Source organism: Streptopelia decaocto (genome assembly GCF_964273445.1).
Source record: "Streptopelia decaocto genome assembly, chromosome: 5".
Classification (NCBI taxonomy): Eukaryota; Metazoa; Chordata; class Aves; order Columbiformes; family Columbidae; genus Streptopelia; species Streptopelia decaocto.
The window spans coordinates 15,236,720-15,250,176 of record NC_138659.1 but is presented as its reverse complement, the minus strand read 5'-3'; the positions used below and the strand labels follow the sequence as shown (position 1 = coordinate 15,250,176).

General features: G+C 41.7%; 1 protein-coding gene across 2 annotated transcripts in view; it reads right to left on the bottom strand.

Moving 5' to 3' along the window:
• Positions 1-13,457, bottom strand: part of RAB3B (RAB3B, member RAS oncogene family) — a 56,333-nt gene that overhangs the window by 10,865 nt on the left and 32,011 nt on the right. For both annotated transcript variants that reach the window (XM_082053855.1, XM_082053854.1), the window contains one exon: positions 1,086-1,204. In XM_082053855.1, the coding sequence (XP_081909981.1) occupies positions 1,086-1,204 (119 nt within the window). The remainder of the gene's footprint in view (positions 1-1,085; positions 1,205-13,457) is intronic.

The window sequence follows — 13,457 nt, the reverse complement described above, 5'->3', positions numbered from 1 at the left end:
ACCTCCCAGCAGCTACCACAGCCTGTGGCCACAGCAACGCTTCCAAAATCAGATGGCAGTGTGGGCTGAGAAGGGACATTTCTTCCTGAGGAAGACAAGGGGTGGCATGAGCTACAAGGGGAGCCCCCAGGTGTAGAAGGGGAAGTGGACACCAAACATCAGCGGGGCGAGCCTGGGTACCAAGGCAGCTTTGATACTGCCATGGAGTTTTTAAAGTGACTGACTTGGTGCTTTCTTTTGTCACCGTAAGCCAAAAATATTTCCTGGCTTTCCGTCAACAGAAAGTCCAGTTGTACTGAATTCAGTGAAGCCAGAGGTGTTCATAACAGCTGAGAATCTGTTTAATACCTAATTTTTGGGCAAAGTCCCCATCCTTCCCATTTGATGTTAACTCCTTCTCCTCATCCCACTGCCCCACACGGAGCGCTGCCCGGCAGAGCTGTTCCTGTGCTCAGGTTGGGCCCAGCCCAGCTCTCTGCTTCTTCCCTGCCCTAGACCTTTGCTCTTCCTCCTTTTATTGACGCGACAACTAATTTAAACTTCACAAGTTTTAAATGGGTAAATTTCGATCTTTAATTATCTCGAGTTGGGCAGGGTGAATACTGTTCCATGTGTCTACACTTGTAAGTTAAAAAAAAAACAAAAAAACAAACCAAACCAAAACAACCACTTTTTAAAGCAGTTTGGAAAGATATAGCCTTATTAGATTTTAAATGAAATTTTACTCAAAAAAACCCAGTGTTAAACTGGATTGTTTTATCAGCATAGCCAGAAACCTCATAAGCCCAAATAATGGATGGAAGGATTAATTTCTTTACAATAAAGTAGAACTTTTAAAAGCAACAACTGCTATAGTATGCTACTATATTTGAACTATAACTTTTTTCATTAAAGTGAAGCTGTAGAACTTTTTCTAAGGAGAGTTTAAAAAAACCAAATTATTTATCCCAGAGTGTTTAGATGAAGAGGAAAGAATATGGTGATGCAAAGCACTGTGGAAGGTGGGATGTCTAACGTTTTCAACAAACAATTGTGAGGAGAGAATTGGCCAGAAAACAAACCAAGCCAACAACAACATCTCATACCAGTCCTGCACTGCATTGAAGGAGTCTTCGCTGGTGATATCATACATGAGGATGAAGCCCATGGCTCCTCGGTAGTAGGCTGTAGTGATGGTCCTGTATCTTTCTTGTCCAGCTGTATCCTGGAACAAAAAGCAATATTTAGGCCTTAACACTTCAATTCTCAGAAACAGGAGTTGTAGTTACATTCTATATCTAAAATAAGGCAATCACTTTTTGTTATTATACATTTTAAAATTCTCATTTGCTCTCAACTGAAATGAACTCTACTTACTTCTTAGCATTAATTAGGCTTTTGCATCAACTATGATTTGTTAAATGCATTTTGACACATTTACTATTAAAAAATACCAAAGATGTCAACCCCTTAATTGCTCTTCTCTGCCTCAGCCTCAATGCAATAATAAAATGTTAGCAGAGTTCACTGAAAGCTGACACTTCAAAGCAGAGGCAATAGAAAACAGCCCAGGACTGTACCAGGCGAAAGACATTACTGCAATTGCTGCAATTTATTGTCATGTTCAGATAGATGCTGTGGGGGACTCAGTTCTTACCTGAGGTTAGGGACAGCAATTAAAGACTTGATGCAACAAAAATTATTCTACAAATTTAATTTAATGTGGAATATCCCAATCATGCTGTCTGAGGTGCACATATGAATTCAAGATTGGTTCAATGTAATTCTCTTTACCTATAGAGTGCTGTAGAATATATCTACCTGCAGTTGCCATTTCTGTGTTCAGCCTGGCAGCACAAAGGTGAAACTCTGGCATATACAACAGAAGAATTTTGAAAAACAGATGGAAAACATGTCAGCTATGACCTGTTGGATGCCAACAACATTTATCCCTCACATTTTGGGTGCCAGCTCTTAACCTGAGGAACAGTTCCTTATCAGATCAGCAGTCCTGTAGCCAATCCATTCCCTCTGGACCTGCCTTCTCAACCAACAACCAAGGAGAAAAGATGTATGCTTAACAGATCTCTCACTCAGGAGGTATCTAACACTTGAACAAACACATTTCACCCATCTTTCGGCAAATGGCAACACTGTGAAACAGCTGCAGGAAGGCAAAAGACCTCACCTTCAAAATACACGTTCAGCAGAAGGCGTTGACTGCCAGTTACTCTTAGGGGTCAGCAGTTCTGAAATCAATGGTCCTTTGGTCCTCCAAAACCCACATTTAAGAAAACATTTATTGCCATTGGCTTAAAATGTGATTATTTTTTCTCTTCTCTAGAGGAAAAGAGCCTAAAGGACTTATCAATCATATAGCTAGTTGGGAAAGTAAAATAAATCCAATTGTAACAATCTTGCAGGAATACAGAGTCAGTTTCTGCTCAGACACAGCACAACACCACAATCCCAGAAAACACACAGTGTGCGGCGGGTGGGAAACCACTCAGCTTTAAAATCCTCCTGTCCATCATTCCCGTACATGCAGCTTTGTTTTTGCTGCATGCAAGAGACAGTGTTGGCCCTTCCAGAACACACGCTAGCCAGTCTATGAAAGGGAAAAACATCAATGATCGCCTGTTGTTCTGCACCAGAGTATCACAGAGGCTCCTGGCAGGAGGAAAGGGCTTGAAATAAGCTCCCTGCAGCTTGTTTAACAGGCTCTGCCTATTGCACTACCCTGAGATGATCCACAGCTGTAACACACAGCCAGTTTCCCAGCGGAGAGATTATGCAGCAGGAATTTTGCTGTTTCTCTACCAGTCCTCTAAAAGAGGAGGGATTTTTCCCTGAAATTTGCGCATTTATTTCAAGACATGGTAGTCCCTTCGCTGATCACGGCATTGCATGCTGGTTGAGAAAGAGTTCTCCTGTTCTCTCCTGACCTGAAGAACCAGCATGGGGTGGACTACACCTCGCAGCCTGAGTGACTGTTTCTTCTCCTGCCCTTGATAAATCCATCACGGAGCATTCTCATATTTGCTGACACCACATCCTCTGTCAGCTGCTGGACAGCTACACCAGCTTTGGCAGCTAGATCCTGACTGTACTTCAAGTGGAGAAAGGTCTCAGCAGCAACACTACCGTGTTTATTCAGACAGACCTGATAGTTGCTTTATTTTAGCCTGATTTCCTAAGGACATGCAGCTTATTAAATTATCAGTCTCCACACATGCACATATATACATATGCTCATTATAACTACTCATTTTTGATCAAATTTGACTGAGGAGAAACGCTCTCAAAGGTTCATTCTCATAAATGCCACAAAAATAGTTGGTAAGGTTAAGAGAAACCTTAAGCATAGCTTAATTGGGGGAAAAAGCTTAAGTACAGTGCTTATCTTTTTCCAACACCAAAGGATCCACAGGAGAGAGTCTTTCTTCATGCCTCATTAGGAGAAAGACTTAAATCAGTATTAGTAACTTCTCAGATCTTGCAAGCAACAAAAGGAAACAAATCCATAGGAAGTCGGGCTTCTTCAGTTCTCATGCTCACACTGTTATTGTTTTACACCTGCACTCTCAGGTTCTTCTGTCTCCTAAATCTCATCTTCTCTTTTCTACTCTGTATTTAGCTAGTGCTCATTTTGGCTTAGGGCATGAGGCTGTGACCAGGCAGTGAGCAACTGCAAGACATATTGTCTATCTACACACAGAGTAATTTGGAAAGAAATTGAATTTGACAGTGGCTTAGAGGAAGGAGCTGGCTGTGAGGATGTACAGCCAGGCTGCCCTGGGAAGTAGCCCTGAGGGACTCTGAGGGTGGGCACCAAAACCTGCCCTGGTACCATCTCAGCGCCTCAGCTCCGTGAGGACCTGGATTCAGCCCAGAGTTCATCTGTGCCTGAAATCTCTGAAATCTAGTCATTCTGGTTTGTTGATATCAGTATTCTTCCTGCAAACTTCCTGCATGGGAGGTGGCCCCCAATTTATATGTTTGCAAGAGATGGGGACGTGGCTGCAGGAGGCACAGAACCTGTTCTCTGGTGGACAGTGCACTTACCTCATTAGGAAGGCATTTGTATGCTCCTTAGCATATACTCAGGTGCCTGCCTTCTCATGTTATCAGAGGGTATGCGAAGGGCATCCTATATTTCATGGTGTGTAAAGTTTATCCATAACCCTACCCTGGTAGCGATGTGGTACAATGCAGAGACGTGATTCATCTCTCTGAGTCACAGATGGATTCCTGGCTTTGTTTTACTGTACAGGTACAGAGCATGTCGTCTCCCCTTAAAGGTTTTTGATAGCATTTCTCCACATCCATCTGAATCTTTGTAATACTACCCTGAAGTGAATTTTTTTCCTCAGGTTACATTTGTTTCTTAGACAGCTATAAACTGGCTTAATTTTCTTTACTCACACCATGTTTTATGCTAGCTTCAGTGAACACCCCCGCACACCCCCCAGATACTTCAACATAAAATCAAATAAACTGCAAAATCTGAGCTCAGTTTCAGCATTTACTGTAGCTGTCCTTACAACAGTTTAAAACACCACAAACCTTAGATAATTAGGCACTTCAGCTTTTTGTGTGCAAGACGTTTATCTAATGAAGGAGAAAATAACTGACACAGATTGCTCCCCTCTTTCCCCTCCAAGTTGTTTGCAAGATTTCCAGGTAGACCACAAACTCATTAGAAGACAAGTAGATGAGGCGCAGGCAGGGATCAGCAGAAACCCAGTATAGCTCTAATTAACAGTCTGGCAAATGCCTGGGAAGAAGAGCCTGAGCCTTCAGCATCCAGCCCGTTTGCTGTCCCTGCTGAGGAATCAGAAAGCCTGGTTGTAACCGAGCACAGAAGGGTCTCCGTGAGGTATATTTACACTAATGTGCTAACAGCTCTGTGCTTTTGTAGCTTACATATGCGCCTGCCCTTGATACAATTAAAAACCCCCATGAGACCAAGAGTTGGTAGCTTGAAACAAAAACTTGAAGGTTTTGCCTTAATAAGCAATCAAAATTCAGTGTTTATCACAAGGGGAAAAAGACCTAAATGCATTTGCATCATGCAGATGCCCTCTGCTCACAAGATCCATCACCTCAGCATTCACAATAGGAGCACAACTAGCTTTTCTTAAATTTACTTGGCCATCTCAGCAGTAACAGCAAGGTATTTACACAGGAAACATTTGAGTTTTTAAATCACGACATACGCTCTTTGGTGCAGGTCTGAAAAATCAGAATCCCTGATTCTGAACCATTGTTCTTCTAGTGAAGATTTTCAGTCACAAGTTCTTTGTTCCAAATAAAATGTCACTGAAACTTCTCATCTGTACCGGATTTAATCCCCTCAGCACCATGACTGTTCTAGCAGTGTATGTGACAAACAGCCTCTAAAGACTTAAACTGTTCAAGGTTTTTTTTAAAGGATTATGGTTTGATTTTTTTTTTTTTTTTTGAAGAATAACACATAAGAGTCACCTGTTATCCAGTTGGTTGGCAACAATTACAAGATGTGTGTGCTTAGCACCACCCTTGCTTAGGCTGCTCAGAGTGAGAACAGAGGCTACATAACCCAAATGACCAGCAGCAACCACAATTTTGGGGGTGTGGTGATGGAGGGACCTCTCCCTGCCTGCTGTTCAGCACCACACCATGATACCCATGCTAGAGCGTTTTGTACCTTCTTTGGAGCTGGGTCATCCCTGGAGACAGGACAACTGACTTCACAGCGCCGTGGTTACAGGGGCAGCAAGCTGTTAGACATCAAAGTGTCAGGAAACTTCTGGCTCCCTGCAAACGCAGCTCAGCGTGCAGCAAGACCAGCCACCTCAGCTCCTGTTCTCTACAAGGCAGATAACCTGAATAAGCAAGAAATAAAGGTGCATCCTGAAGGTTGTTTGTCCTGCTACAGGTCAACTGGACTCAGTAACACTGGACCCCTTTATGTCCAAGACCTGCTCACTTTCCCTTATGCATGGATGAGGAAACATTTGTACTCACATGGAGCTATGCTGATGTCTCTGTCGTGACCAGTGAGTGCCATTCTGCCATCCATACCCTCCATCCCTCCTGCTTTCTTCCCAACTCCCGGCAGATCTCAAACTGCAGGCGAGCATTCTCCGCTGCTGCCCTGTTCTGCCTTCCTTGCTGGACCTCGTGGCTGCTCAAAGGTGGGGGAGCAAACAGCATTGCCTTACCATCCCCAAAAACAGCATTGCCTTACCATCCCCGAAAACATCGCAGGCCAGGCTGGACGGGGCTCTGAGCAACCTGATCTGGGTGAAGATGTCCCTGCCCATGACAGGAGTTGGACTGGATGAGCTTTGAAGGTCCCTGCCAACCCAAACTATTCTATGATTCTACCTTTCTAGACTGCTGCAATGTGAAGCGTTACATTTCTCATCACCCCCAGCAATTCTATACTTGTTTTGCTCAAGATTATTGACGCTTGCAGCAAGGTGGCTGGTATGTCCCCATCCCTCTACTCTCACGTCAGGATGTGCATTTTGGGGTTCATGCTCTCTGGGGCTGAGGCCTCCTTAGCCATGAGTTTGCCTCGTGCTCAGCATGATCAGAGTTCCTGGATGTTATATTAACACACACACATTTCCTTTGCAAAAGTGGACTTTTGAGTGGAATCCACCAAGAATCAGCTAAACAAAAATCACATGGAGAAAGAAGAAGGGAAAAAAAACCCAAAGCACCAAGAACCGCAATGGTGAGTGAAGACAGTGACCTTGAGCAGACTAGTATGTGCCATTAATAAGAGGATGCTAACATTGAGCTTATTGTTCCTGCTGGCAGCTAGAAATAGGAACAAACAGGCCAGCAAGATGAGTCACTGGTTAAGACATGGAAAAGACGTGATGTCATGAAAAGCCTGGGAAGTTTCAATTGCTGCCAGGAGAGAAATAACACCTGATTCCTCCAGAGCTCAGCTCTGAATAAAATGCTCCAGTTCAACAGATCATACTAAGCATGTTATTTTCCTCTTTTTTTATCTAGTGATTCCATTGCCCAAGAGTCACTGGAACCTACTCAGACACATTTTGATACCTTGAGACACAGTTTCATTTGAGCAATATTAGCAATATGCAGCAAAACATTTATGTTGTTTAAAAAAAACAAACAAACAACAAAAGCAACAACAAAACACGTCTTTTTTTTATAAAAAGTCCTACCCTTGCAAAGTGTTTTTGAAACATTTTCCCACTATGGCTATCTTCACTTCAGCCCCTTAGAGGCAATAAAACCAGAAGCCTTGAATAATTTCAGTAGCACCAGTTGCAGAAACTTCACTTTTCTCATGCTATTTTGCCTACCCTCTACAGAAGCTCCTACCACGCTGTTTTCTCTAACATTCCCACATTAACTGCTCCCACAATGGGGATAGAAAGTTTAGAAAAGAGACTTTGAATCCATGCACAGCCTTCAAGAGCTCAGCAGTACCTAGTCAGTCAGAGGTCTCCGTCTTCCCTGGCACACACACCTTTGAAATTGTCCCCATAACCCAGTCCCTGAGTGTCCCTTCAGGTGCGGCACTGCACTTACCTTTCTTTTTAAAGTACTTTTGTAAACTAAGCTGATGGACAAGGAGGAAAAGCTACTGTAGGTCGACCACATCCACCATTAAAACATTTGTGGTGGTTGGGAAGCCTCAGTTCTTCAGCTTTGCTCAGCCACTCCACACCATTTAAGACAAAAAGTGAATCACTGAAAATACAACAGGGTGCATTTGCTCAGCAGAATGTAATTTCCAAACTGGAATCAGGCCAAGGCACTGTGATGAATGCTACTGCTCATGGCCTACTAAGATGTTAAAAAAATAATTTCCATTTTCCCGGTTGCCTTGAGATTGTAGCGAAGATTAGCAGCAGTTGCCCTTCCCGATCTGCCAAATGGTAAGGGAGACTGAAATGGGGCTGCTGGCTCATGAACATTATCTGCTCTTCGCATCTTTTTGTAGGTTGAGTTTCACTGCTGTGAGTATTTAAAAGACAGTAGCTGCAAAATACAGAAGTCACATGAAGAGGTACACACAAAGATTACACTCATTGTGCACATTTCTTAAATCCTATAGAATTGAAAAGTCTTATTTTTCATGATGTAGAATTATTATGAAGATCAGTTTTTGATTCTTCCTGATCTATTTACCTTGATAGAAAAATGAAGAAATGGGAGTAATAAAAATACGTAGCACCACACCACATACCTACTTCCAACTTCCACTTCTCTAGCTGCAAATAAACAGCAAACAAAATTCAAGAGGTAAAATGCATTTGAAAACCCATCCACTATGGACAAGTGATAAAATCATCACTGCTGTGACCAAAAAAAAAAAAAAAAATTTAAGAAAATGTTAAGAGGCTGAGATCCTAGAATAAGAAGCATTTTAGGCACTGAATGCATTCTTATATAAGAATATTTTGCCAGTTTTGCTAAATCTTTTTAATTGTCCCACATATATCCTTTAATTCTGTCCATCAACCACTGTAAGAACAGCTGCACAATGCACAGATGTCTGAGCAATGTTAGCCACTATAAGGATTATTAATTAGCTAGGGTTGCTGAGAAGCAGATAAATGAGTCATAGCCAGTGTACTTCAGAAGCAGCACTATGCTGCTGTGAATGAGCAAGAGTGGACATCCTAAGTGGTGGACAGATGTGTTACAGTCCAGCTACCATTGTGTGGGTTGTAGCAGAAGTCTGCAAACCCATAGAGAGGTACAGCAGAAATGAAAATCTCAATCCATTATGAATGAGCTGCCAAAAGAACAAATGCAAAATCTGTGAGGAGGAAGTTAAATGATCTGCGGTACAAATCTGTCTAAATCCAGCAGCCTGGTTCTTTGATCTGGAAAGGAACACGGACAGGTGAAGGGAATTAGCATTACAGTGCTACTGGCCTCCCCTCGCTCCAATGCACGCAAGCAAAACAGAGCAAATCCCAGCTCCGAGAGCAGCAGAACGAGACCCAGACTTCCCGAAGCCTATTTCTAGGCGATCAAGTGTCATGGTAACCAGCCAGAGAGGATGCTCAGGTCTGCGCAAGGCCGGGCAGCATTACCGTGGTACCCAGCCCTGCCCACACCTGCACTGCTGTTGGTCAGACCTGCAGTAAACTCGTTTACAAAGCACATATTTATCCCCAAAGGTGTTTATGAAGCTCAATGACTTCATGCCTGGAAGACCTGTTAGTACCCCTAATTGTAAGGAAACTCAGTACTCTGCTACGAGCATCACTCCTTGTTCTTTTCAAGGGATTATTTCAGCTTATTTAGTAGTGGATTTGGGCTAAATCTGAGCCTTATACTTCACAAGAACCCCCAAGAGATATTATGTCAAGGGGCCAATTCTAAGACAATGTGATTCTGTGAAATTCTGGGAAGGTGTTCATGATATTTCTAAGATAAAAATACCAAATCAAATTACAACAGTGAGGCAAGAACATGTGTCTTAAATTGAAGGGCAGAAGCAAGACAAAAAGAGAATAACCAAACATAATTTATATTAAGAATCATATGTCAATTAAAAAAAAATATTATTCTTTTAAGGTCTTTGAAACCCTTATGTGTAATTTTTCAAGATTTGGTGGAAATTAAGAGTTGATCAGGCAATTTCCAATTTACTATCTCTCAAATTAGGAAAAAAGCCCCACTGCTGAAGTAAGGTGAGCACTAAAGAAAAACAAAGATATTTAAGGTTCTGGCACTCCAGAAGGTAGAATGAAAGCTTAATGTCAACAAAACCCAAGGACAATCTGAAGCTCATAAATCAGAAAGTAAATAAAAAGGAACAGAAGAAGGCATGTAACCCACTTCAGTGGAGTTTGAAATATATTTTCCAATGTTGGGATTCAAATTAGATAGATTCCTCTATAGGTTGATATTTGATTGAAATGTGCACATACATTGAAAAGCAACGCAATAACACTGGTGACATAAAGGGGTTTTTGTTTAAATTCACAAAAATGTAAAAAAAAAAATCAAATGTAATTTGAAACTTTCCACGTAAACCTACATCTCTGCCAAGAATAGAAAGGAAGACCTTCAGATAAACAATAGCTATTTTGAAGTAACAAGCATCTTAAAATAGAGGCTTAGAATTCAAGTTCTTTGTAAAGCACAATAGTACAGGCATGATGATGCTCAATAATAGCACAAGCCAAAGAAAACAATCTGCTACCATTTACCGTAGTGTTTTCTATCATTACCACACAGTTGGGATGTTAAATTCGGAATTTCATCATATAGCAGGTGCAGGTAGTTCTGCTGCACCCCTGAGGCAGCTCAGCCAGCAGCTGTGGCGTCCCCCTTTGGGGCTGCCATGGGGTCACCTGGAACTGTGGGGTCCCTTTGGGGCTGCCATGGGGTCACCGTGCCCAAGGCTTTCTTGGTGTGAGGTCCTTTTGCACTTTTTTTAAGATCACCCACCTTTGTGGTGATGCCGTCTCCTCCTCTTCACTTAGAAAGAGAGTCATGAGTGAATATTTCTTGACACAAGATGTGAGATGCTTTGCTGTTTGATATTTTTATTCTGCACTAATCAGTTTATCATGACACCTCCCTGCTCTATGTGGGCCTCACCTTTGGCCAGTGGTCACACTAAAAGCCTGAGTGACTCAGATCTTACTGACAAAAAGCACATCTTCGTATTTACCATTTTATAAAAATAGAGGAAAGCCAAAGCAGATTTCCCAGCTGAAGAAAATGTGCTGTTGGCATCATAAAAAGGAAAGACATACGACTAATTTATCTGACATTCAAACAAACTTCTAATCCAGTTCCAACTCTTGCCCAGCCAGTCCCTACCTATCAAGAACTGCTTCCCTCTGCTCCAATACCAAATGGGGCTACAATCAGAGATGTCTCTGATAGAGATGTCTCAATTACTTCCTTCATCAGCTGTTTAGTAAACTGACTTTTAGTAGCTCTTCTTGGCAGGAATCACTTTGCATTTCTTCTAAATTACAAATACTGCACCTAAGCTCATTCTAGGAGTAAACCAAGCCAAAACCCCTTCCTCTAGTCCTTTTTTTCCAAAGATAAATGATTTTGCCAAGGAACTCAGCAAACAGAGGAAAGGAAGCCCTATCTAAAGGAAAAAAAAAAAAAAAAAAATTGAAGACTTGTCTCATTGAAAAATCCCCAAGAAATCAGAATATGTTTCAAACAGATTTAGCAAGCAGCCTACAGCTGGGTCAATCACAGCACCACTGCAATAGGTCAAAAACTCTGACACTAATGAGAATATCACATCAGCACTTCAGATGATCAGGATTTCAGTGAGAAATCCTGGCCCAAACTGATGTTGGACAGATGCTGCTGGGCCCCCCTTACATTGCCTCAGAGTATAATCAGCTGGAAAATGAGCGCTAATGGATGTTTGCACCAGTGTGAATCTTGCACAGTTGAAGCCAACCAATATAAAGAATGAATACTGACAATAAAAATACTGGTGGAGAACCCTATCATATTTTTAATGATTTATTAAGCAATGCGAGGCATGAACACAATAGACCATTTCAAAGCCAATATGCTGCTAGGCGAATATGTGCACATGTACACAAACGGTCAGAGTCAAAGAATTATCACCCTAGCAGGAAAAATGTTAGCTGCAGAGAAGGTTTGATACAGCAGCATTGTTGACATTTTTTACAGGATTTGAGCAAGCTTCTACTGAAGGCAACAGAATTCTTTCATCTGGGGGCATATCTATGGGGCAGAGAAGACTCTGCCTGTGTCCCACATGGTGGACTTACCATGGAGATGCTATTTGGCAATCAAACTTCGATACAAAATAAACCCCGAAGAACTGGGAGGTCCTGCCTGCATCCAGTGATCTCAGTGAAGAATCCTGCACACACAGAGGTCCTGACTTCTCTCCCATGAGACTAAGTTTATAGATAAGAGGAAAAGAAGATACAGAGTTTTCCATGTGATCTGTTTCTCAAAACACATAACAGACCTCACCCCGAGGAAAGAAGGGTGTAAAAAAGCTGTTAATGACAGCTCCAGACCATCTTATTTAAAGCAAATGAAAATCTTGTGTGCAACAGGGACAGCTTGAGATCATATTTGTAAAGAACACTAAATGTATGTGGTGCTTTACAGATCAACAAAAATATGGGGACATCATTCTTCATTATATTCTACCAAGTTTACATGAATATAGCTTCATAAAATAGAGAAACTGTACAGCATCACGCAAAGCAAGTGAAGGTCTATCAACAAATCTGTAATTGAAGCAATCACAGTATCAGGCACAACACAAGCATTATTCTGCTTCCTAAATCGCCCAGACTGTTTGCCAGCAGAAAATTGACAGCAGAATCTCTGGAGCACCGTCTCGGTTCAGCAAAGGGCATTTCCACACTCCATTACCATTGCACTTTCAGAAACAATTCCCAGCTTAGGAACGAATTTGTCCTGTTACATTGGGGAAAACACATACTGAAATATTTATTAAATGAAACCAGCTTCCTTAGCGAGAACCAACCTCTGGGCAGACCCAGCTCCTCTGCTTTCATGTGTAGCTGTGTGATTTGCCTGCAGGAGGTGCAACGAGTTGATGTTTCGAGGAACACATGTTATTTAGTAAGACAGAGAAAGAAGGCTCTTAGAACTTGTTCTTGGTTCTACTCCAGTGCAAACCACTCTCCTTGATGAAAAGGGTGCAAAAACAAACTCTGGAGCAAAGCATAAGGTTCAAGTGAGCAGAATTAGATCCACCAACAAGCTAAAGACATTTTAACACTAAGGGGACCTGACTTCAGCAGCATAACTGCTTCAAAACATTATGAAACTACATTTCAATGAACTGTATTTTCTGCCCAGTACTATTTTGCCTTACTCTGATGTCAAAGAATTATAACTTGATCCAATTTCGGAGGCTCTAGAGCAGCAGAGGAAGTTTTGGTGTTGACCTTCTGGACCTTACCCTAATGCAAAGATTCAGGCAGCAACACTACCTGACCTTTCTGCAGCGCAGAATGATTTCTGGTCTTGCAGGAAAGAGATAATTAGTTTGCGTTTCACTGGTACACTCATACCACAATCAGCACTCTCAGAAGCACAGAGTCCAGAAAACAAGATATATCCCCATTTAAAGCATTAATAAAATTAACAACAACAACAACAACAACAACAATAATAATAATAGTAATAATAATAATAATAAATAACAATTAATACAAATAACTGAAAGGGAAAAAAAACCCACAGTTTCAGTCCTCACATAGCACCCAGATTTTCATTCTCCATTCACTGTACCAAAGTGAAAGTAGTTTCCCTTGACCAAAGTTTTCTTTTCATCTTCTGGATCACTTGAAAAATTATGAAAGCCACAATAATATCCATATCTCTTTGCTCAGATGTCACCTTTTGCTGTTCTTCATACAAAACCTGAAGGGAAAACAGAAGACTTCATCCATGTCCTGCCAGCACTTGCTGCCCAATGACAAAGCACA